The sequence below is a fragment of the Eurytemora carolleeae genome, unplaced genomic scaffold, assembly GCF_000591075.1.
Source record: "Eurytemora carolleeae unplaced genomic scaffold, Eaff_2.0 scaffold805, whole genome shotgun sequence".
In the NCBI taxonomy this organism is placed as follows: domain Eukaryota; kingdom Metazoa; phylum Arthropoda; class Copepoda; order Calanoida; family Temoridae; genus Eurytemora; species Eurytemora carolleeae.
The window spans coordinates 12,811-39,362 of record NW_019396832.1 but is presented as its reverse complement, the minus strand read 5'-3'; the positions used below and the strand labels follow the sequence as shown (position 1 = coordinate 39,362).

Sequence of the window (26,552 nt, the reverse complement as noted above, 5' to 3'; positions counted from 1 at the left end):
GGACCCGATCAGTTCAGTCCTTAGTTGGTTACAAACAAACACACAAAGAGACAAGCAAAAAATTTTCCCTGACTGAATTGATGTTTTTTAGTGGAAAACATCAAGGTAGATGTTAATGTTTACTCGCATGTAAGAATATATTTATTATTTTGTCTAACGTAAAGAGACTGTCCGCGTAATTTCAATTGACCCTCCATGCAAAAATAGCAATGCCCGATTCACAACGGTACATTTAAAAGCTTTGGTCTGATCAAGTATGAATCAGATAATAATGTCTACACTTCGGAAAACAGATTATTTTCAGTTTTGGTTTTTCCTCAAAAATTCGACAGCATCTTCCACATAGGGGTTTTAAGGGTATCGTTGTGAATTGGGTTTTTCCATTTTTACTCCAGTGATAACCAGAAAACTCTGAAATAGGAAGACGACTTTTAAACTCAAGTTAGGACGTAAACTGGTTCAATGAACATTAGACAAAGAAAGTGTACAGTGTAAATGGGCCCTTTTCACTTAAGTTGTGCTTTGCTAACTAGTAAAAATGTTTGCTTTGTAACAACATTAAAACGCTATTGCTATTGCTATAATGTCGTCTTCCTATTCCATTGTTTTCTGGCAAGCAATGTAGGAGGGTTACGAGCAATTATGCTTAATCATCTAATTCTATTGTCACTTCAAATTACTACAGTTCCTTAAAAACGTTATTAAAAAAAACATGATTTAGAATTTAATATCTTGTAGGAAATAAATAATAATGACGTATGTACTAATCGTTTGGTTTAAGCAAGAAAATGAAAAACATAAAAACTCGAATACAAATATTTTTCATTCGTATTGGGTCAAACCTTGTGTTTGAAATAACGCTTGTTTGCACAGTGAGAACTAATAAACTGTAGAAAAGGAAGACGACATTGTACCAATCCTTAAGTGTGTTTGATATTGTTACAAAGTAAAAAGTTTTAATACAGTGAAAACTAGAAAACGTTTGATTGGAATTAGACAACTTTAAGACTCAAATTAAGATTTTAGATAGTTCAATGTAAATGAGAGACAACAGTTGTGCAATCACAGACAAATTCACTTATGGTGATTTTAAGTCGTCTAGTATGCCAATTTGCTTTATAACAATATCAAATGCAGACTATTTTAATGTCGTTTTACATTCCAGAGTTTTTTGGTTCTCACTGTAGTAACGTATTAAATTAAATAGGTCTGTTTACACTCCAAAAATTTCTCCCTTCCGGGTTCCTGATACGATACCCACAGAATATCCTCCATTAGGGATATATTTATACGGATTATACTGATTTACAATCCACATAACGTTAATCTTTTCAATTTATACCATTAAAAACAAGTACATCGTTTTTTGTCAACTTCTGAGGTAGAAATAAATGGTGGACAATATTTCAGAAATTCCAAGCATTAAAGTTTTCGTTTGTCGAACTGAGTATGCAGTGTTGTAGAAAACTTCCTTCGAATTCATTTGAGACAGATTACACTTTTTAATGATCTGTACATCCTGAGTTTGAGAAAATAGAAACTAATAATTGAACAAGATTATTTATTTTCGATGATAAGATTAATTTTTATTTTCTCAACCTGTTCCTAAACAACTAATTAGTTTGCTGTAGAATTTGTTATACATTTTGTATCGTCCATTTCATAATTTAAAAAAACTAATTCTGAAAAGGTATCCACCACCAAAGTACGAGTTTTGAAAGTCGAATTTCCGCTCAAACTCAGTATTTAATAAGATATTTAAAAAGTGTAATCTATCTCAAATGAATCCGAAGGCAGTTTTCCACAACACTGCATACTCAGTTCAACTACCTTACATAGCCGGTCACTCCCTTTAATGCTAGTCTCTAGCTTTAAACGGAAGGTCACTTGAATATAAGACAACAGTCCCTTGAAAGATCTAAAAAAAGAATGTTCTAGAAAAATGTGAATAAAAATAAAATTTGTTTGTTCCGTGTGTAATTGTATAATCCTTGACAAGCTGGCTCTACTACGTCAGTTGTACTATTTTTATCAATTACTACGTAGATATAAAAACTATTTTGAGGAGTGGGTAAACAAGAGGGAAAACATACAACTGTACAGCGTGTCCAAAGAAACATGACGTTTTTCATGCTCCATCCTGTATTTAAGAAAATAATCATAATTTATATTAGTTCACCTTTTTACCTGGTTACATAAAGGATAATGGTTCCATGGATAAATATAATCTTAGTCTTGTAAAATAATTGTTTGAAAGGAACGATTCCATAAATTTGTTTGTCATGAAACATAAAATTATTTTTAACGAGAGATTTTTTTTTACCAAATAAACCGTATAAATACCTCTAAAATGTACTTTAAGTTTAAGGCAACTGCTAACAAGTGTAAGCTTAAACGCTTACACAAATTGCCATTCTTTCTATTCGACATTAAAATATGAGATTCAATTAAAAGAGTAAAAAAAACTAAACCGTTGATTATGAAGAAATGCAAATCTAAATACTCGAAAATATTTTTTAGAGTTTTAATGAACAATTTTGTAAGCTCTAACACAAATTGCTCTTCTTTCTATTCGACATTAAAATATGAGATTCAATTAAAAAGAGAACGTCAGTAACTGGAAATTCTCTGGAGCAAACTAAAGTTCTCATTTAATAATATGTAATTTCAAATGTGAAAACTACTCGATAATTAAAGGTCGGTTTTGTCTATAGGTCAGTTTCCATAGCATCGTGTGATCCATTCAGTTTTCATACAGTATAACCCAGAGGCCATTCCTTTTAAATATTAAAGTGGTCGACCACATGACGTCCCCGACTGTGGTCGCAAGAATTATCTATCTATCATATAAGAATTTAGCGTAAGACATCTAGCGGCCAAACAATCGTCCCCTAAAGTTCGACAAGACGACCACTCTGTCGGCAAGGCCTCTATACTTCAGAGACATTTTATGAGTTTTTAAAATGTCGTTTTCTCAATTTTCTGATAATGGAATGCTGTAGATATTTAGTTTTTCAATTGAATGATTTAATGAAGCGTTTTAAAACTGTTTATATATTTCTACAATTATGTATTACTGAACAAGGGCAAAATATCAACCAAAAACTGTAAGCAAAATTTTGCTCTCAAACTCAAAACTGAACTATTGAAAAAAGAGAAATTATTCAAGTTTTCCTTTTACCATAGAAATAAGCAAAAAAAATAAGCAAAATTAAGCCTAAGAGAAGTGATTCAACTTAGTCTATAAGGTTCAATTCTATGTCCAACAAATGATAAAATCTGGCCCCTGCACTGGAACGAAATATTAAGCTTGGATCCAGACTCTAGTTTAGATTTTGTTTAAAGAAAATGATCCATTTCCAAATTCAGAATATAAATAATGTATTAATAACAAATGTAATGTCTATCTAAAATTTATTAATTAACAGAGAATTATACTTTATATTTTCTTTATGTATGAAACTTGGAATTACACATATTGTTAGGACATGGTTTATACATCTCTTCTGCTTTAAGTAGAAACTTCAAAATATTCTTTAAATATTAAAAAACGGATTCTAAAAAATTAATGATATTTTTTTGCTAAAAACTCCTTCACTTGCGGGTGCTCCATTAGTTCCTGGTACAGGTCGACATGAACTCAATAACATTTAAAAATATATATTTTATATGAAACAGCTGTCTTTTATTAACGCAAAAAGAAACGTTATTTTTGTAGTAAATACAATAAGAACCAGAAAATTAATTTAGTAATTGTTAATCCTTTTACGCAAGAAATGTCACAAATGTTTTTTGTAATTTGCAATTCTTGCAACTGATAATTAAAATAGTTCAGTTAGTACAACATTTTCATTAAAATTTCATTATTCAATAAATAAAAACATTAGCAGATAAAAACATGGTTAAAAAGGAATATATATTGTTGATTAAAAATATAATTTAATGCCCCCTGTCCTGCCTGTTTTCTTTCACTAAGAATATCTTCTAGAATTGAAGATTTGAGGAAAAGAGGCCCAACACGAAGCATCTCAGTCTTCTCAACAACTTCCTGGTAACAAGGGAGGAAATCTCCACCACCACCACCTCGACCCATCTCAACTTTCTTCCCTCGACCTCGTTTACTAGGACCCCTTTTCCCCCTACCCCTGGACCCTACAGTCCCAACCTGTTCGTAGGGTTGGATATCTTAGACTTGTTTACAGTTTGATAGAAAAAAAATAATGAATTAATATAATAATCAACGTAATTTCAAGAAAAAGATGACACTTAAAACCTGATTTAAAGTGCCTTTCCATGCAATCATAACTAAGCCTGAAATGTCTCCAATCCAACCTGCTGATCACCGATGGAACTGGAACTGTTTGGAAGAAAAAGAGGATCGTCCTTGATAAAAAAAGATTTTTTTCAGGTTTTTTTTCTATACCCATGGTGTAAAGGTTTTCTTTAAATATTTCTTTATAAGATGCCGCAGCAAAATGAAATGTAGATCATCAAGTAATTTAACGTGATTATCATAAAACATTTATATAAAATTACGCAATTGTTCGTCTAACTGGCTAAGTTGGTAATTTGGGAAAAAGATTTTTTACCTCCAATGTCTGCGAATCGAAGTGAGAAGGTTGCATGTCTCCAAGAATTTGATACGTTCTCTTATCATCTCTAAAATGAAGGAAAAGCAATAAAGGGACTTTGCTTGTGATTTCAAATGAATTCGAATGTAAACATTTATTTCTGTAACTTTTAGAAAGTTTCTACAACTTAAATTGTTGAAGTTTTGTGTACTGTATGTTGGCATGTTAACGTTTTCATTTCTTTGAAAAACGATCGTTTCTTTATGAAAACGACGACGAAAAATCGAAAATGGAACGATCATTTTTAAAAACTATCGTTTTAAAAACGATTGTTTTGAAAAACGGTCGTTTTCAAAAACGATCGTTTTTTTAAACTCGTCGTTTCATTAACGATCGTTAACGATTACCCTTCGTTGACGATCGTTAACATGATTGTCAATAAATTCTTTTTTCAAACGTGATCGTTTTTTAAAAAACAATCGTATAAAAAACGGTCACAAATCGTTTTTACAAAAACGATCGTTATTCGATGGGTCGTTTTTAAAAACGATCGTTTTTTTATGAAAACGAAACAATCGTTTTTGAAAAAAATCGAAAAACGAAACAAAAAAAGATCCTTTAACGATCGTTTTCAAAAACGATTAACAACCCTAATTGTATGTGAAGTGTTTATTAACGGTGTATTTTTGATGAACATTTTCCTGAACTTTTTTCCAGTTCCTAATAATAAAAACGCTAAGGATATTAGGGTAAAAGCTGAGCTAGTCAGATTGTCCAAAATAATTATTTCCGCCATTAAAAACTTTAAAAAGAAAAAAATCAATCTAAAATACCTGAAGGGTTCAGAGTTTTGAAGGACTGTTAGATTTGTTCCAAAAAGAGGATTATTGGAGGATCCCAGATCACTTGTTTGAAGGGTGACTAAAGAAATCACAACCTTTTCTACCAGTTTAAAGAAGCCATAACATAAAAAATATAGTCCATTGAATTCTTTGATGTACTAATGTCATTTCTTAGAGTTTGAAGAATAAACATGCAAAAGAAAAAAAGTTGGCTGGGTGGGTGGGGAGGGGGGGGGGGCATATTTTTCACAAAAAATTAATAATTTCTATTTTGTGACTAAATAAATGTCCAGATAAATCGCACCCAAAATTTTCTAAATTTCAAAATCTCGACAGTGAAAAATTCAAAAATAAGGCATTCGCAATGCAAAAAACAGGGATATGTCATTTTTTATTAAACATTTTTTAAAAGATTTTTATCGCAGAAATATGAAAACATCTGATTGTGAGAACCAATCGAATGAATTTTAGGTAAAAAGTAAAAACATTTTTATTTTGTTTTTCACAAAAGGTTTGAAAACCATATTTACAGCCCTGAAAGAGACTAAGGTATTTATCCAACCTAATGTTTCTGCCGCATCTAATAATCTTGAGTCTTCCATTCCCCTCTCCCCGCCGGGTAGAAATCCTGAAATAGATTTAAATATATTATTTTCACATTTTCCATCAACTTGTGAATACCATATAGTCAACTAGTGGTACTCTGATCATGGTTGATGGTTGATGGATTATGGATGAAGGTTGATGGATAATAGAATGGATGATGATTGATGGTTGATGGTTGATTAGTGTTGATCTGCTGATTGATGATGGATGATTGATGATGGTTGATGGTTGATTAGTGGTGATCTGATGATGGATAATGGATGATGGATTCTGGATGAAGGTTGATGGATGATGGTTGATGGTTGATGGATGATGGATGATGGATGATGGTTGATGGATGATGGATGATGGTTGATGGATTATTGATGAAAGTTGATGGTTGATGGATGATGGATGATTGATGATGGTTGATTAGTGGTGATCTGATGATGGATAATGGATGATGGATTCTGGATGAAGGTTGATGGATGATGGTTGATGGTTGATGGATGATGGATGATGGATGATGGATGATTGTTGATGGATGATGGCTGATGGATGATGGAAATAATAGTAATAATTATAGTACAGAAATAAAGATGACAAATTATTAAATTTGATTCGAATTGAAAACATAATAACTTAAAATCTCTCCAGAACTACAGAGCGTCCCGTATCATATTAGATTATCTCCAATCTTTAACGCCAAAATACGCACATAATACTCTAGAAATCTAGCATTCTCTGCAAAAAAAAAATTCTATTAGTCTTATCTAATTTATCAAAATGATTCATTGTTTTTAAATATTCAGATATGTCCCCCAAATCGTATTTTAGAACCATTGACGCGGTCTAATTTGATATGGGACACCCTGTAGTTCAACAACTTTTCTAGATTCATAAATACTGATCTCAGATTGAATACCTTCATCCTCTTCGTAATCACAATACAAATTCATTCTATCTGAAACACAACAATATTCTACGTAAAGAAACTTAATGTTTTTGTACTGCAGTGCAAAATTTGAAAAAATTTCTCTGTTTCTTGGAAGACTTCAAAAGGGCACATGATGGTAGTTCGTAACCTTTTTGTGATACCCGTCTAAACTCTTTGTAAACGTCTAAAATCAGGCTAGAATTTTTCTTTAATTATAAGTTTGCATTTATTTTATTCCGGAAGTATTCAATTTTCTGATTTCGGAAATATTTATTTAATATTTATTTTGCTTCGGAACATTAGTTTGTTATTGAAGTATGCATTTTTTGCATTTGTTTAGGAAGTATTCAATTATCTGATTCTGATTCTCAAAGTATGCAAGAAAATAATGGAAGATTACCGTAAATGATTCTATTAGTAATATTTACGTTAATATAGCGTAATCTAAACAACTATGACGTAGATTAAGTTATTTTTCTCCATTAATAAAATCCTAATCTTTCAACTAAAAATCTAGGAATTAAAAAATTAAAAATAACCGTCTACTCAATTACGTAAAGCAGGGGCAGTTTACGAAATATTCCCGTGGATGCGATTAAGTAAGCAAAAATTCGATTCTTTCATAAAAATCTAAGCAGGTCCTATTTCTTGGTCGGGCCCTAGTATTTCCCGGGGGACAGGGTCTCCCCCACTTTTCAAGGATGGATGTCCCTGCAAGTTGCCAGTGAAGGATTAAGTTTTAGTGTTAATAATACAAATGACAAATTTTCCAAAAGAATATTTGTATTGTATTACCTCAATGGAGGGGAGTTAAATAATAATTGAAGATTTAATAAAAAACTGATACTTGAAATATAAAATTCATTTATTTCCCAAAATTCAGCTAAATTTTTAGGAGATTTTTAACTCATTTTTCATCGATATTTTTTGGAAATAATAATAAGCTAGTATAGTTATATTTGAACATTATTACAAAAATTTGCAAACAACTTTCTGAAAACAAAAGTCCCTTGATGCTTGTGAATGAGATCAGTTTGTAGTTGAAGCATTTTATAGCATGCCAAGAGCTGATTATCTTTCAAGTTTAGCCCATAATGGGCAAATATTTGACCAATAAAATATGTGATATATCAATTGCCTTCTAGTATCATTTCTTTTTTGCTTTAATATGTTTGAAGGCATGCGATGATTACGTAATAACTGAAATGATAAATATGTTATGTAATGAGTAATGATCAATGTCGTCTGTTCGTGCATAGTTTTGCATATTTTTCTCTTTTCTTTTGGAAACCTGTATTTTTAAAATTTATTTAAACAACTTTAAACTACACCATTTATATATGTATTTATATCTTTGTGTGTGAAAAAATCTTTATAATAATAATAATTTTATCAAGGCATTGGGAAATATGGGCATAATGTTATCAAGGCATTCATGAATCTAGGCATTACGAACTAGGCATAGTGTGAACTAGACATTCACGAACTAGGCATAATGTTACTGAACCACCAATGAGTTGTTCAAAGAAGTCTCCGATAGTACTTCAATGATGAAGATTTCTTCCCAGACTCATCATAAATATTCCTAAATCTATTCCAAAATGTCAATTTCTAATTTTGATGCACATAGCACAATTACAAAACAGACCAAAATACATACAATTTAGGTTTATTAAATACTGCAATTAATTACTTTACAATTTCCAACGTTAGAAGCAAATAGTTATACTTAAATAACTGTTTTGCAAAGAAAAATTAACTGGTCTGATAAATATTTAAAGTTCATAAGACAAATTACTTAATCTATTTTTTAGATTTGAAGCGTGTGGGCAGTAACCAGTGATGACGAAATAGAATTAAACCTTTATGTCATATACCTTCTATTAGAAATGGAGACATAAAAGGTACCCTTGAAACTTAACTCTAATCAAAGATAACGTCTTTTCTATCTCGGATAAGTGTTTAATTCTAATAATTTCTCCTTGGTTTTCCTTTAAAGCAAAAAACTGTCAGCTAACTTTTGCAGAGACTTAAAAATGAAAATAAACAGTTTAAAATAAACAACATAAATCTAAATCATACTTGATTTTCAGTGTACATTTGTAAATTGAAAAATTGCGTTATTTGCATGCAAGAAACCTTTATAATTCTTTTTATTAGAAGAATAGATATATAAGTAAATAATTTCAGTTTTTAACTTAACATTTTTTATTAAAAAAGAATTATACTAATTAAGTAAATATATATATTATTAGGATATCAGAGCTGAAAACTTTAGAATGTGATATCCTTAATCCCGATCTGTTGACTTATCTGGAGATTAAATTCATGAGAAAAACAAGCCATATTTAATCTGGAGATTAAGAAAAAGAGTGGATTAAGCATTAATCCTGATATCCACCATTCTAAAGTTCCCAGCTCTGGGTGCTTCGCGCTCATATTCTAATTCAATTTTATGTGTTGCTCAATCTTTCTGCAATTTCTCTTCGATAAACAAAATGAACTTTTTTTCGGATTTTCAATTTTTTTCACGAATTTTCATAATTTTTATTACCAAAACTAAAAAAAATTTTAGACAACTTTTCTGGACCCGATCATTTCAGAGATCTTGGCGTTTATTGGTTTATTGGTTACAAACAAACAGAAAAACAGACAAGCAAGTATATATCCAATCCATAGACACAGTGTTTCGTCCTATTAGGACTCATCAGTATGGCTCTAATCATCAGATTTTATATAAACTAGCCTTAGAGGGCGCTTCGCGCCCATCTTCTAAATTAATTGTGAACATGTTCTCTTTGTGTACATCGTAAAACAAAACAAAAATAATTCGCGGATTTTCACAAAAAATTTCGTGGATTTTCAAAATTTTCAAAAATTTAATGAAGATCGAATTTTGATGGAGACAAATATTTGAAATTTTGATCATTCATAAACCTTCCCTGGGGTCCCTAGATGTCCCACAAAAAATTTGGGCCCGATCGGTTCAGCCGTTTTGACGTTTATTGGATACAAACAGACAGACAGACAGACAAACAAACAAACAAACAGACAAGCCAAATTTATATATAGATATATATACATAAAGAATAAAAGATTCAAATAATTGTGTGAATTTGCAGTAGAAAATTTACACAATTAGATTACATAAAAGTAAGATTGTCTATAGGGATTTAAAGGTGGGTCATACATAAAAGTTTTATAAAAAGATTGTTTACTAAAAACTTACGAATATTTTTAATAATTATGCAACATTTAATATAATCCTGTGGAAGTGTAAAACAGCTTCTCTCTCGTCGTTTCTAATAATAAACTAACAAATTCAAAAAATTTTCATTCTAAAAAATGTAAAAATACATAAAACCTTTTAAGTATAAACTTTTGAAAACTATAAAGGAAGGGTTTAAATTATAAATATTTCATCATAAAATGGAGAAATTGTGTTTAGGATTTTTAAAAGACTAAACTTTTCAACAAAAGAATAAAAAATAATATCAAAATCACTGAGAAGTCCTGTTAAAAGTTCTATTTATATTACTTCATACAAACTCAAAAAAATAATTCCTTAAAAATTCTTTAACATATTTGTTTGTTTAAAGTTCCTAAGTGAGTCAGCAATCTCAAGAAATGATTCCGATTTGAACAATATTTTATCATTTAACACATTATTATGCTCTCCTACGTTCAGCTCCTGTATATATCCTCCAACAATACTGAAAAGATTCAAATTTGCCTTATTTGTCAGTTAAAATTAGTTGTCAATCTAATTTTAAGGTCCGAATTTTTGAACTGTAAATCCCTATTCACTGATAATACATACCTTTTAAACAATGTATATTAAGTCGGCTGTTATATTATATTTTCACGGATTATAGAACTTAATCCCTTTAAAATAAATAGTTTCGGTTGAGAACGTCAAATTCAGACATTTAAAAAAATATAATATAAATAATAAAATATGTATTAATCTTCCCTGGCAGAAATGTTGATCTTTTCCCCGTTAATTGGAACTATTTCGTCAATTTCAAATTTTGGACTTTTCCCATAGATCCAACCCCAGCTGACCAGCTCAGCAGCCTTAGCTTTCAATGCCGCTTCAGGTACAACATCCTGTACATCATATCCTGTATATTATATCATGTACATCATATCCTGTATATTATATCATGTACATCATATCCTGTACACTAAGTACAGTACATTTTATCCTGTAAATTATTTCCTGTACATTATATCCTGAGCATTATATCCAGTACATTATGTCCAGTACATTATATCATGTACGCTATATTATGTACATTATATCATGTACATTATATTCTGTACATTATATCCAGTACATTATATCATGCACGTTATATTATTATTATTATTATTATATCCTATACATTTTATTCTGTACATTATATCCTGTACATCATATCCAGTACATTATGTCCATTACATTATATCATGCACGTTATATTATGTACATTATATCATGTACATTATATCTGTACATTATATCCTGTACATCATATCCAGTACATTATGTCCATTACATTATATCATGCACGTTATATTATGTACATTATATCATGTACATTATATCCTGTACATTATATCCTGTACATTACATCCTGTGCATTATATCCTGTACATTATATTCTGTGCAATATATCCAGTGCATTATATCCAGGGCATTTAATCGTACATACATTATACCCTGTACATTACATCCTATACATTATATTCAGTACATTAAGTCCTGAACATTGTATCCTGTAAATTTTATCCTTTACATTAAATCCTGTAAATTATATCCTGTACAGTGTACATTATATCATGTACATTATATCCTGTACATTATGATCCTATGCATTATATCCTGTACATTATATTCTGTGCGATATATCCAGTGCATTATATCCAGGGCATTTAATCATACATCCATTATACCCTGTACATTACATCCTGTACATTATATTCAGTACATTAAGTCCTGAACATTATATCCTTTATATTTTATCCAGTACATTATATCCTGTACATTATATCCTGTACATTATATCATGTTCATTATACTCTGTACATTATATTCTGTACATTATATCCAGTTCATTATATCCAGTACATTATATCCTGTATATTATATCCAGTTCATTATATCCAGTACATTATATTCTTTATATTTTATCCAGTATATTATATCCAGTACATTATATCCTGTACATTATATCCTGTACATTATATCCAGTACATTATATCATGTTCATTATACTCTTTACATTATATTCTGTACATTATATCAAGTACATTATATCCTGTATATTATATCCAGTTCATTATACCCAGTACATTATATTCTTTATATTTTATCCAGTATATTATATCCAGTACATTATATCCTCTATATTTTATCCAGTTCATTATATCCAGTACATTATATCCTTTATATTTTATCCAGTTCATTATTTCCTGTACATTATATTCTGTACATTATATCATGTTCATTATACTCTGTACATTATATTCTGTACATTATATTCTGTACATTATATTCAGTTCATTATATCCAGTACATTATATCCTGTATATTATATCCAGTTCATTATATCCAGTACATTATATCTTTATATTTTATCCAGTACATTATATCCAGTACATTATATCCTGTACATTATATCTTGTACATTATATCCTGTACATTATATCATGTTCATTATACTCTGTACATTATATCCAGTACATTATATCCTTAATATTTTATCCAGTACATTATATCCTGTATATTTTATCCAGTACATTATATCCAGTACATTATATCCTGTATATTTTATCCAGTATATTATATCCTGTACATTATATCATGTTCATTATACTCTATACATTATATTCTGTACATTATATCCAGTACATTATGTCCAGTTTATTATATCCTTTACATCATATCCTGTACATTATATTCTCTACATTATGTCCAGTATATTATATCCTGTACATTTTATAGTTTTAATCTTACTTCCTTTATTCTTAAACTTATTTTAAAAATTACATTTGTTTTTTAATCTGCTTTATTTTTTAACTTAACATCTTTACTTTATAAAATGCGCAAATAAATTCATATTTTATTTAACCAAAAGTTAAAAGATTAGTTTCAAGCTATCCCTGCTTTAAACGGAAAAAATCCTGGCAAATATTTTTAAATTCATCAAAATATTTGGTAATTACAGAAAAAATTTCAGCCCTCCCTCCACAATATAAAAGCAAACAGTTAGGACCAGATTTAAGAAAAAGCGAGAAGTAGTTAAACAATGAAGAAGTAGGACTGGACAAAGTTCCGTTAACGGAACAGAGGTTTTTGAAAATTAACGGAACACTCCGTTATCGAATAGCAAAAACAGTTAATCTTGAAACCGTTAACGAAAAAGATTAGCCGTTTTTGAAAAAAATAACAGTTAAACGAAAACGGAACGGATTTATTTTAAACAGTGAATTTCGTTATTTTTGCATATATTTGATTTGGATATCTGGATACTACTCAGTCCGCTGAATAGGATAAATATAGTTGATTTGGATATCTAGATACTACTCAGTCCGCAGAATAGGATAAATATAAGATGATTTGGATATCTAGATACTACTCAGTCTGCAGAATAGGATAAATATAGATGATTTGGATATCTAGATACTACTCAGTCCGCAGAATAGGATAAATATTGTTGATTTGGGTATCTAGATACTACTCAGTCCGCAGAAAAGGATAATTATAGTTAAACTGCTAGTGCCGTTAATGACAAACCGTTAACGCCGTTAAAACTACAATAGACTGTTAAAAGCTGCACCGTTGACAATTTCATATCCGTTAACGATTTTTTTCCGCTTTACGCCATTAAAAATGTATTAGACTGTTCAGGACTGGAGCCTTTAACGATTGTTGAACATTTTCTGTTAACGTCTTTAATAAAATTGAGATTGTTAACAAACGGTAATTAAAAAAACGGTAAATGCCGTTAACGAAAGGAACATTCTGTTCTTACCTTTATAATTAAAGGCTATCTAAAATTTGTATGAAGCAGTAGTTGAACCACGAAGAAGTTAGTAAACCATGAAAAATAGTGGAACTACAAAGAAGTAGTTGAACTAAAAAGGAGTATTTGAACTAACAAGAAGTAGTTGACGTGCAAAGAAGTAGATGAACTACAAAGAAAGGGATGAACTAAGAAGCAGTGGTTGAACAACAAAGAAGTAGTTGAACTACGAAGAAGTAGTTGAACCACAAAGAAGTAGTTAATGTTAGTCTGATGATGTTTTCTATTACAGGACTATATCATGATACTGGAAGAGTCTCCAGGAACAGGCTATATATATGTTATTGTTTTGGTTACTTTTATATATTGTTGTGTATTCTACATCTTCATGTTTCAGATATAAATACTCCTAGGCTTGGGGGTTTTATATATATATCAGCTATTATTGTACATATTCATTTCCAGAGAATATGTGTCACTGACATTATTATGCTAGTACTCAGGTATATTGGTCAGTTTATCAGTTAAACTACAAAGAAGTTGTTGAACTACAAAGAAGTAGTTGAACTACAAAGAAGTAGAAGAACTACAAAGAAGTAGACGAACTACAAAGACTTCTTCAACTTAAACCGACGCACAAGCGTTCAAGCTGAGATCTGTTTTTCTGCAATAGCTGTCACACAAGGCACATTGGTATCAGACAAGATTAGATTTAAGAAAAAAGAAAAGCAGTAGAACTATGAAAGGAAGGATGAACTACATCTCCCTTGCAATAAAATATTAGTTTAACTACCTATCGCTTTCATTTAATCAGGCATAAACGTTTGAAATAAATGTTCTTTAAATCAGCCCTATTATTAAATTTGTGTCTAAAAACCTTAGCTTAAATTATATAATTATTATTATTGAATTTTAACTAACCTGTGCATCTAAAATGAATGTATCTGTTGAGAACTCTTGAGCGATGGCAGTTTCAACCTCGTCAGTTGTCACCTTGCTAGCACCAGATATATTCTCTATAGGGGACCTAAACCAGGGGCATATATTTTCATGAAAACTCCCCCCTAAGTTAGATCATTGATTTTGTTTGTGTGAAACTAACAAGTTTTTAATTTTAATACACCATGCAAAATCTTGTGTATGATGACCCATAACATAACGGTAGGCTACTAGCGCGCCGATCAGAGTGGGCAAAAGATTTTTAACCCAAGAGATGGTATCCCCGTGCCCAATGACCTAAAAATTGAAATAAGGCATGTAAAACTTATAGTAAGATGACACAAAATGTGACTAGCGCGCCAGTCAGAATTTTGACCTCGGAAATGAATTCCGTGTCCCAATTTGGCTTTAGTTTGATATATCGCATGCTACTTTTCTTTTGAATGTGAAAACGTGAAAAAAGTCGTATTTTTTTTACAAAAAGCGCGCGCGCACATTTGCTCCGATCTATTTTAAAATGCATTTTGCAGTTACAATACATATTAGTGAGTTCGCATGCAAAAAATCANAAATTGCATTTTGCAGATACAATACATATTAGTGAGTTCGCATGCAAAAATCGGCGTCCTACGACAATGCTTAGTTATGTTTAACCACTGTTTAAATTTTCCGGGGAGTAAAACGACTTATGCCCTCCCCTTTTTGGGGGGAATTAAGTATCAAAAAGGAGAGAAAAACTCCAATTTTTTTCTTCCAAGATCATCAAAAATCATTCCACCAACCTAAACCCATTTTTTAATTTGAGATTGGGACTCAATTTCATATTTGGTGTGTCCTACAAGACCTACATGACAGTTGAGAGTAGGGCTGGGTAAAGCTATGTTAACGAAACGAAGGTTTTAGAAAATTAGCTGAAAATTACGTTAACAAACGGCAAAATCTGTTATTTTTTAAATCGTTGACGTAACAGATTAGCCATTTTTGAAAGAAAAAAAATGATGATTGAAAACGAAAACAAAACGGACGGGACTTAATTAATTTTACTGCTGAACTTGTACGAAACTTGCAGAAACAATTTTGCAACTAGATTTTTTTTATTTGGTGATATTGTGCCGTAAATCCGATTTTATAAACCGTTAACGATTTTTTAAAGAAATTTTAGGGTTTCGGCAAACCTTTCACGCATTTAATACTACTAACAACTGTTAACTATTTGACAAACCAATAACTAACGCCCTTAATTACAGAAAACAACCGTTAACAGCAAAAGATCTTCCGTTAACTTCGTTAATAAAATTGAAATCGTTAACTAACGGTAACATAAAAAAATGAAACGAACGTTCCGTTTCTTTAAAATTCGGCTATCTGATTATTTTTTCACAAAAAATGGATAGAAAAAATTGGAACGTGTCCGTCCAGTCCTAGAGAGATGACTTTATGACTATATGAGGGGAAACAAGTAATGCAACATTATTAATGTGTACCTCATGAACAACATTAAACAAACACTCGGATTCAGACTTTGTAATTTAAGGATCAAAGGCGACCTTTCAGTTGTTACTCAATGTCCATTCGTTTGCTTAAAACCCTGTTTTTACTAGAGTTAAGAAGGCGCGGTTTATAACAATTCTATTGACTAATATCTGTACTTAATTAAACAGAGTACGTTCTCAGTTTACTGTATGTGTAATTTCAAGTGACCACCATGTAAAGATGACAATGACCGATTCACAATGGTAGGCTTAAAACATTGTGAAATCAAGTGTGAATTAGATATGAATGTTTTTATTTTAAAGCACTATTTATTTTCTATAGAGTTTTCTCTAAATAAGTGACTTGCGCATTTCTACGGCAAGAAAACACAGGGGCGGATACAGGGATTAAGTGAGGGGGGTGCTAGATTTATTTCGAAACAAAAACATCCAGATTTAGGAACAAATTTGTTTAAGATAGATATTTTTGCTGTTTTCACTAGGTTTTCTTTCTCTTAAGTGCTATTGGGGAGCTATTCTGAAATCTCAGGAGGGGGCTCCTGAATCCGTCAAGAGGTGCGAAGGTCCTGCCGCCCCCCTGTATCCGCCCCTGTGAAAACATATTGGAATAATCAGAAATAAATACTTTTAAACCTCGAGATAAAGATTTCAAGGGTACCATTGAGAACTTCTTTGCATTAAGGGTTACTTGAAATTGCGCTTACAGTCCTTTAACAAATATAAAATACAAACTAAATACACAATGAACAATACACATGTTTTAAAAACTTTGTATTGTGGCACATGCCTTAAAAAATGACGAGTTCCTCCTTCTCTTTTTCCAAAACATCTAGAAAAACTATTTTTATATTTCTATTATTGTACAATTTCGTTTGATTCTAAGAATTAAAGGGATTGTGGACGCTATTTGAAATGACTCTTCATTTAGAGAGTTTTATGCAGGATTCACAACGGTACCTCTTAAACCTTAATTCTAGTAACGATAAGAGGCATCATTGACTGAGGACCCACTATGGAAAATCAATTTTCAAAGAGATGAAAAAGGAAATCTATTTCGGTCCTTGTCATATATTGGGTTAATTGGTACCATTGTGAATCGTACAAAATCAAAGGAGTTCCTTTTTTAAACATCATGCACAATAGATAGTACGTGCATTCATTGAATAATTTTAGATAACATTTAATTCAAATATTTTGTTTTAACTTGCATGGCTAAGCAGAAATATCAAATTGTTATTAGTTTAAAGGGACTGTAAGCGTAATTTAAAATGACCCTTCATGCACAGATGGAAATGCCGTACTCTTGGAACCTTTATCTGATCNTGTTAACTTATCAAAACCCGCTTGTATTCAGCTGCAAGTTTCAAAAGCCCTTGCCTATTGGCCCGGTTCCCAAAAAAGGTTCTCAATTTTAGCAGACATCAAAGAATACAAAATTTAAAAATAATCTGTTGCTGAAATATCCAAAACGGATTGTCTTCGTATATTTGAAATTGATAAATGAATGTAATATTTCACAACTTTTCCAGAAAACAATGTTAATAAAAAAATCTATACGGGTCTTCGACAAATATTTGGACCAGATTGGTCAAATCATTTTGACATTTATTAGAGACAAACAAGCAAACACACAACGCAAACTTTTATATAAAAAGGTTGGGTACCAACTACCAAGCTTTGCCTAGAATTTTTTTTGTTAAAGTCAACCCACTCAACTGAGTTTCCAAACAAAATTTGGAACAAATTGGTCCAGGGGTTCATGAGTTATGATCGGACAACCAAACAAACAGACAAGCTGAGATTATTCATAGCCTCGAATATCACGGAGTAATTAGAATGCCAAATATTACTTAAATAAACTGGCTCCATTTAACAACATTCTCTATTGAAAGAAGGCATTTCTTCGGACGCGCTAATAAAAAATATTTTATGGTAATTTCAAGAAAACTTCTAAATACAAAGGGGAATGTCGAATTCTCAGTGTAACCCTTTAAACTTTATCTAAGGAATGAGTCTTAGCCACAAACTAAAATTTTCTAATCCCATTATCTTTGCAACCTGAAGAAATAGCCATTTGGTATTTCAAACGTTGATAATTTCAACCAACATAATATGAAATATCAAAGGTTTACGACATTGGGATTTTGAGATTAGAAAATCACAGTTTGTGGCAAAGACTCAATTTCTCTGTAAGATGGAAATTACTGTCGATTTTCTGGCTTGAAAAGGGTTTAATTCTGACAAACTTTTCCATTAATTCTGAAGCAGAAAAACACAGGTCACTGATGAAAAACCACAATTGAAAATAATCAACTTTCAAATAGGGCATTCTTAAAACATTAAGCTAAGGGTTTTGTTTTGAATTTGACATGCGCCAGGCGCCTCCGTAAATGGAGAGAATTGCTTGAATTTACGTCGCCCCCCCCCCCCTCTGACTGGGAACAGTCCCTTTAAATAGAAAATTTACCTGATGCTAGGTGTTGCATTGGTTTTAAGAATACTTGAAAAAGGATTATTTAAAGATTTGCTCAGTAAATCTCGCTGCACATCCACTAAGCTATATCTATTTTAGGATGAAAAGGATCATATAGGAGAATATCGGGAGGGGGAAGGGGGGGGAAATTTAAAAGGATTTTGATTCAAATTTATAAAAAAGATAATAATGATAAAAAAAACAGGATAAAAAAGTCTTACTTTTTCAGATTATGATTAGCATCATCAAAAATAAGGTAAAAAAAAGAATTAATCATCAACTAAAGTCAGAACTAAATGTAATAAATTTCAGGCTCAAGCATCCATATTATTTATTCTTCAATATCTTGTGGTGGTTGTGCCCTTCAGGGATAAATTTGATTATGGGATCGATCATTTATCCTCATAAAGTCTTTGATCAATTCATCATTTTTCAAGATTAACAATACTCCACACAAAAGACTTGTAACCCCTGGCAGTAACAGGGGTGTTTATTCTCTTGAAACATCATCCCCCCACTCATTTGAAAACAATTTTACTCCCCATAAGTTAGGTACGTTTGTAAGGAGCAATTTTTTAAGGGTTTTAAAAATTAGCTCCCCTAAGAAAAATAAATGATTTTTAGGGAAAAAAATCTAAAAATTATTTAAATTAATTAAACTTTCTATCTAATATTTCATATATTTCCCCAGTTGGGCGATAATAAAAAACCTAAAAAATGTTTAAGATAAAACCAGACATTATTAAAAAAATGGCAAATAATTTTCCGACAAAATATCTGGCCTTAAAAAAATTAACGTTATCTCTAGGCATTTCTGTATCACTCAGTGTTACCCAAGAAGGATGAGAATATAAAAACGATTAAATCTTCTGCTTGTAAGTAATCAAATAAATTATCTAATGATTTGGCAAAGATTCTAACAAGTTTATAGTTGCAGGGAATCAAAAATAAAAAGAAACAGACAGTATAAATTTCGTACAATCGTCTCTGAAGTCTCATTCTTTGTGGGTAACCCTGTATGTGCTGTAAAAGTACAATAAAATTCTAAAATATAAATATTTAGACTTAGGATATATTTAGGATAATCTAATAAAATTAAATTTGAGGCTAAAAATAAATACATTTCCTAGTATTGTACAATGATGATATGCCCGGTTTCTCGCAATTTTTGCAGCTGTTCCTGATATCTAAACAAAATAACTTTCATTTAACTTTTGCAAACAATTCCTTTTTTGAGAAAATGCATGCATAAATATTGGAATTCAGAATTCTTTTGAAAAAATTCTTTTTTAAGATCTAACTATTTTTTTCTCATAAAGATTCAATACTGATTATGACCACTAAACAGTGTTATAAATTATTTACCAGTTTAACATATTTTTAAAACAAAATTTGATGCAGTGCATTATTCTCATTGTGTTCATTCTTTTTATATTACTTTTTTCAAACATATCATTTTGGTGTTTTACTTTTGGGTTAAGAAGAATCGGTTTAAATTGAACGAAAACCTTGGTAGAAAAGATGATTAAAATTGACATTTCACAAAAGATTTTTCGAGATTTTTATCGCATAATGCACTAATTTTCTTCTTGGATACATCGAATTTTCAAAAAGTTTTACAGAGTGTCCCACGAAACATATTAGTAAAATAGGATTGTCGAACCTCCTTTATCTTTAAAAATAATCTGCGGCACTTAAAATAATCTGCGGCATTTAATATAATATGCGGGATCAAAAGTGATTTTGAGGAGTTTCTTTTATCAAGAAAACTTTTTTCCAGATATAAAATCTAACAGATAATAATTTTTAAAATGTTGAAAATTTGTCGAGTAAAATTGCAGTTACAAAAACAAACTAACTCAAGTAAAATTGTTTTACAGGATTAGTTACTAAAACTTTGGTGATAGTGAAGTTTTGGGATCATATGAATTCAAATAGTAATAGTTTTTATAATTTTAAAAAATTAAATTGTAAATTTAACTTTTCTTGTTAAAGTTCTAAATGTAATATTTCAAAATTTAAACTTGACATTTTACTTTGAAATTAAGATTTAGAAGGGTACTTGTGAACATAATGAATAACCAAAATTAAACGAGAACATCTAAAAATGGAACATTCATACTTTTGAGAGTTCTAATTATAAATGTACACAGAAACGATGATATTATTGGAAATTTAACATTTAAATTTTTCTATTAATATTGATGACAAAGTTCTCATTGTATTAATTTATTCATTTGCTGAAATATATTTCGTTAAAATTTTCTTAACAAATTATTCCATTACTGTTTTCACTTTTAGTGTGAACCTCAGATTTCGCAGTAACCACCAAATAAATCAAGTTATAGTAACAAATACTGTAACACCTTTTTCCTTAAAGGAACATGTCACGTTGAAATTTTAAGTGACCTTTTATTTTAAGAGGGGCATGCTAAATTTGCAACAGTACCATTTAAACTTTTTCTGAACATTCTGAACATTCTGTTCATTTCCTGATCTATTGTTTATGTCACAGAAATGTGCAGTAACTTTTACAGAGATAAAACAAAACTGAAAAAAATCAATTTTTAAGTTAAAAAACATGTGTTTCTTATTCATTCTTGATGATCCAAGGTATTGAATGGTACCGTTATAAACGAGCATGCTATACTACGTCTGTCTAAAAAGGGTGAGTCACTTCAAGAACGTTAATACAGTCCCTTAAAATTATTAGAAGAAATCTTAAAGGGAGTGTCTGACTAGACATTGTAGTTGAGCTGAGAGTGCAGTAACATTAATTTTTTTTGAGAAATCATTTGAGATCTATTAGACGTTTTTACGGAGTATAATTGCAAGGTAAGAACGCAAAATCGATCTTTAAAATCCGCCTGGCACTCGCCCACAGGCAGGTTGTGGCAAGGCACTCCTACCCAGTAGGCTGGGGTGCGGCACGACTTCGGGCAGGAAGGCTAAACTACCATATCTAGCCAGACACTAATAATCCCTCTCTTGACCTTTTTCTGGTTGATAATAAGATCATCTCTGCTGTTTATTTCAGGTTCCAATCCTAATCTTCTTAAGCTTCGGCAGATCAACTCAAGATTAGTCTTCCTGTAATACACTCACAAGTAAATATCTGTTTCAGGGGTGTTAAATATCTTAAATATGTTAAATATGTTTTTTTAAAGGTTTTATTTGCTGATCTTAGAAAATTTTGGCATTTTTTATGTAAATGTAACTTTAGAAGAGACTTTGAAAATTTTGTTTTGTTTAATGAATTGAAATTTGTACGTAATTATTAATATCTCGACAGTAATATTGAAAGCCTTGAAAGCCTAAAACAGGCATACCACATTTTGTAAATGCCGGGACTAGGAGATTTTCGTAATTTTTATCTCAAGTACAGGGTTACCCAGAAACAATGATAATTCAAAGACGACTGTACAGAATTTATACTGTCTGTTCCCGTATATTCACGATCCTCTACAACAGTAAACTTGTTTCTTTCTTTGCCAAATAATTAAATAAAATGTCAGGTTTTCCATTTTCGAACATATCTTGAATTTGAAACATTGTTGCGTTTTCGAGACAAAACCCACGTTCTCGTTTTCAGTATAATACGCAATTCAAAACAAAACTTACTTTCATAATTTACAAAATAAATCACTAAAAAACAAAAATCATCTTATGAAGACTAAATTAACTTCTGAATTATTTCTCGATTCTAAGTTTCCACATTTTATCTGTGAAATTAGAGAATATCATTGATTTATTTTCAAGCATTTTAAACAAACAGTTTCCCGCATTTCTTGTTAAATCTATATTGTAAGAACAAATGATATTAATAATTTGATTCTCAGTACTGTAATGATTTTTAAATTATTATATAACAGTTTGTTTTTATTTCTATTTTGTTTATATTTTTCCTTCTCGTTTTGATACGTAAGTGCGTAAATACTTAGAAATTGGCAATGCCATTTATAATAATTCCGGTAATTGTCTCAAAACCAGGATTTGTTCACATAACGCGAAATGAGTTGAAATCCGGTAATTGTTTCAAAATAGGGATATGTTCGAAAATGAAATCAAGAATCATCAAACACTATTTCTCACACCTTATTATTTGTTTAAAATTGACAATTATTGTTTCAATACATAGTTAAGCCATTTTTTTTTTAAATATATGGTGTAATTTTGTTCTACTAGTCTTGGATTTAAAGGTATATACTCTTGAAAAAGATAACTTTGCAGGTTTGGGCCATGTCTAACACTCAGTGTTATAAATGGGCCAAGTGTTAATTTTGGAACTAATATCCCCTGTAATACATGTAAAATATATAAGACGACCTTCAATGTCACATTTCGATGGACATCATGGATAGGTTTAGTAAGTTACCTATTATAATGCTGTTTCCTGGTTACCTATTGTACTGCTGTTTACTGGTTACCTATTATACTGCTGCTTTCTGGATACCTATTATACTGCTGTTTACTGGTTACCTATTATACTACTGTTAACTAGTTACCTATTATACTGCTGTTTACTGGTTACCTATTATACTGCTGTATACTGGTTACCTATTATACTGCTGTTAACTGGTTACCTATTGTACTGCTGTTTCCTGGTTACCTATTATACTGCTGTTAACTAATTACCTATTTTACTGCTGTTAACTGGTTACCTATTATACTGCTGTTTATTAGTTACCTATTATACTGCTGTTTATTAGTTACCTATTATACTGCTGTTTATTAGTTACCTATTATACTGCTGTTTACTGGTTACCTATTATACTGCTGTTTACTGGTTACCTATTATACTGCTGTATACTGGTTACCTATTATACTGCTGTTTACTGGTTACCTATTGTACTGCTGTTTACTGGTTACCTATTATACTGCTGTTTCCCGGATACCTATTATACTGCTGTTTACTGGTTACCTATTATGCTGCTGTTTACTGGTTACCCATTATACTGCTGTTTACTGGTTACCTATTATACTGCTGTTCACTGGTTACCTGTTATACTGCTGTTTACTGGATACCTATTATACTGCTGTTTACTGGTTACCTATTATACTACTGTTTACTGGTTACCTATTATACTGCTGTTTACTGGTTACCTATTATACTGCTGTTTACTGGTTACCTATTATACTGCTGTAACTAGTTACCTATTATACTGCTGTTTACTGGATACCTATTATACTGTTGTTTCCTGGTTACCTATTATACTGCTGTTAACTAGTTACCTATTATACTGCTGTTTATTAGTTACCTATTATACTGCTGTTTATTAGTTACCTATTATACTGCTGTTTACTGGATACCTATTATACTGCTGTTCACTGGTTACCTATTATACTGCTGTTAACTAGTTACCTATTATACTGCTGTTTACTGGTTACCTATTATACTGCATGCTGTTTACTGGTTACCTATTATACTGCTGTTTACTGGTGATAAATGATAGATTAAGATTTCCTAGATCATGGTATACTGTTCCACCGCCACTATTTCTCCTGTATTAGTATTATTATTAAAATTATTATTTTTAAGTACCTGGCGTTGCCTAGGTATAGTTACTTCCGCCGTTTACACACCAGTGGTCTCACAATATGAATTTAGGTATAGTGCCCGGCGTTATTGATTGAATTTCGAAAAATTCAAAGCCTAGGTAACCTATGGGGTACCCAATACATATAAATAAGTTTATTCATGGATAATTTGTTTATTAAAATTTAAAATTAGGGTTTCCAACGCAAGTGGATTTTACTTACGCGCAATTCCGTAATAATTGTCCCTACCATACCTCGCTATCTTGTCCCAACTATGCCTTGCTATCCTGTCCCAACTATACATTGCAATCTTGTCCCAACTTTACCTTGCAATCTTATCCCGATTATACCTTGCTCTCTTGTCCCAACTATACCTTGCTATCTTGTCTCAACTATAAATTGCTATCTTGTCCCAACTTTACCTTGCTATCTTGTCCCAACAGTCCCAACTATACATTGCTATCTTGTCCCAACTTTACATTGCTATCTTGTCCCAACTTTACCTTGCAATCTTATCCCGATTATACCTTGCTTTCTTGTCCCAACTATACCTTGCTATCTTGTCCCAACTATACCTTGCTATCTTGTCCAACAATATATTGCTATCTTGTCCCAGCTATACCTTGCTATCTTGTCCAACAATACATTGCTATCTTGTCCCAACTATACCTTGCTATCTTGACCAACAATACATTGCTATCTTGTCCCAACTATACCTTGCTATCTTGTCCAACAATACATTGCTATCTTTTCCCAACTATACCTTGCTATCTTTTCCCAACTATACCTTGCTATCTTGTCCCAACTACACCTTACTATCTTGTCCCAACTTTACATTGTTATCTTGTTCCAACTTTACCTTGCTCTCTTGTCCCAACTATACCTTACTATCTTGTCCCTTCTATACATTGCAATCTTGTCCCAACTAAACCTTGCTTATCTTGTCCCAACTATACATTGCTATCTTTTGTCAACCATATCTTGCTATCTTGGCCCAACAATACCTTCCTATCTTGTCCCAACTATTCCTTGCTATCTTGTCCCAACTATTCCTTGCTATCTTGTCCCAACTATATCTTGCTATCTTGTCCCAACTATACATTGCTATCTTGTCCCAACTATTCCTTGCTATCGTTTCCCAACTATACCTTGCTATCTTGGCACAATTTTCTATACCTTGCTATCTTGGCACAATTTTTCCTTGCTATCTTGTTCCAACTATATCTTGCTTATCTTGTCCCAACTATTCATTGCTATCTTGTCCCAACTATACCCTGCTATCTTGTCCCAACTATACCTTGCTATCTTGAACTATACCTTGCTATCTTGTCCCAACTATACCCTGCTATCTTGTCCCAACTATACCTTCATATTTTGTCCCAACCATACCTAGCTATCTTGTCCAAACAATACCTTGCTATCTTTTCCCAATTATACCCTGCTATCTTGTCCCAACTATACCTTGCTATCTTGTCACAACTTTACCTTGCAATCTTGTCCCGATTATACCTTGCTATTTTGTCCTAATTATATCTTGCTATCTTTTCCCAATTATATCTTGCTATCTTGTCCCAACTATACCTTGCAATCTTGTCCCGATTATACCTTGCTATTTTGTCCTAATTATATCTTGCTATCTTTTCCCAATTATATCTTGCTATCTTTTCCCAACTATACCTTTTATCTTGTCCTATCTATACCTTGCTATCTTGTCCCTATTTTACATTGCTATGTTGTCCCAACTATACCTTTTTATCTTGTCCCATCTTTACCTTGCTATCTTGATTCCGTTTTCTCTGAGGAATGGAATATTTGCCTCTCTCCACGGATTTTGATGACGTCCTAAAATAACTAAATTTAATTTAATGACAAAATAAAACATTTATCATTAGAAATTCTATAAATGGCAACAATCTATTTTATCACACAAATTGTTCTACATAAAACTTTTATTGAAAATTCTCAGAAATTGTTCAATTTTACCCTCCTAGTGTTTAATGTTTCATCTTCATTGTTAAAAACCCCCCATTTTTTAGGATGTATTGTTTTTGTATAAACATTTTATGGGTTGTGACGTCGAAATAAATTGAAAAAAAAACAACCCCTTGGTCAACATGACCCCAGCGGTGTTAATTTACTCGAAAAATAGTTTTTCTTCCCCCCC

General features: G+C 31.3%; 2 protein-coding genes across 3 annotated transcripts in view; both read right to left on the bottom strand.

The window, feature by feature from the left end:
- Positions 1 to 3,397: 3,397 nt before the first annotated feature.
- LOC111709180 (uncharacterized) lies at positions 3,398 to 7,166 on the bottom strand. 2 transcript variants are annotated; one of them, XM_023482792.1, is made up of 7 exons: positions 6,924 to 7,166; positions 5,976 to 6,041; positions 5,405 to 5,492; positions 4,590 to 4,659; positions 4,333 to 4,383; positions 3,959 to 4,048; positions 3,398 to 3,619 (listed from the first exon to the last, which is right to left on the bottom strand). In XM_023482792.1, exons 1-7 carry the CDS (start codon positions 6,955 to 6,957, stop codon positions 3,566 to 3,568), a joined length of 453 nt encoding a protein of 150 aa, XP_023338560.1. In that variant the 5' UTR covers positions 6,958 to 7,166; the 3' UTR covers positions 3,398 to 3,565. The 2 variants fall into 2 exon arrangements, with proteins under 2 accessions (XP_023338560.1, XP_023338561.1); XM_023482793.1 differs by having other exon boundaries at positions 3,398 to 3,639; positions 6,924 to 6,993.
- Positions 7,167 to 9,983: 2,817 nt separating this feature from the next.
- LOC111709181 (lipoyltransferase 1, mitochondrial) overlaps positions 9,984 to 26,552 on the bottom strand; it is a gene marked incomplete in the record, with an annotated part of 18,233 nt that continues 1,664 nt past the window's right edge. The window contains 9 exon segments of the mRNA XM_023482794.1: positions 9,984 to 10,237; positions 10,538 to 10,648; positions 10,909 to 11,045; positions 14,867 to 14,972; positions 18,845 to 18,929; positions 19,977 to 20,037; positions 21,805 to 21,940; positions 24,269 to 24,352; positions 26,161 to 26,230. Coding sequence (XP_023338562.1) covers positions 10,180 to 10,237; positions 10,538 to 10,648; positions 10,909 to 11,045; positions 14,867 to 14,972; positions 18,845 to 18,929; positions 19,977 to 20,037; positions 21,805 to 21,810 — 564 coding nt within the window.

Excerpts from the sequence above, each read along its gene's own strand:
- LOC111709180 (XM_023482792.1), bottom strand. The coding sequence starts at position 6,957 with ATGAATTTGTATTGTGATTACGAAGAGGATGAAG. Across the intron at positions 6,042-6,923 it reads TGATTACGAAGAGGATGAAG|GATTTCTACCCGGCGGGGAG; the intron begins GTATTCAATCTG and ends AATCTATTTCAG. Across the intron at positions 5,493-5,975 it reads AGATGCGGCAGAAACATTAG|TCACCCTTCAAACAAGTGAT; the intron begins GTTGGATAAATA and ends TGATTTCTTTAG.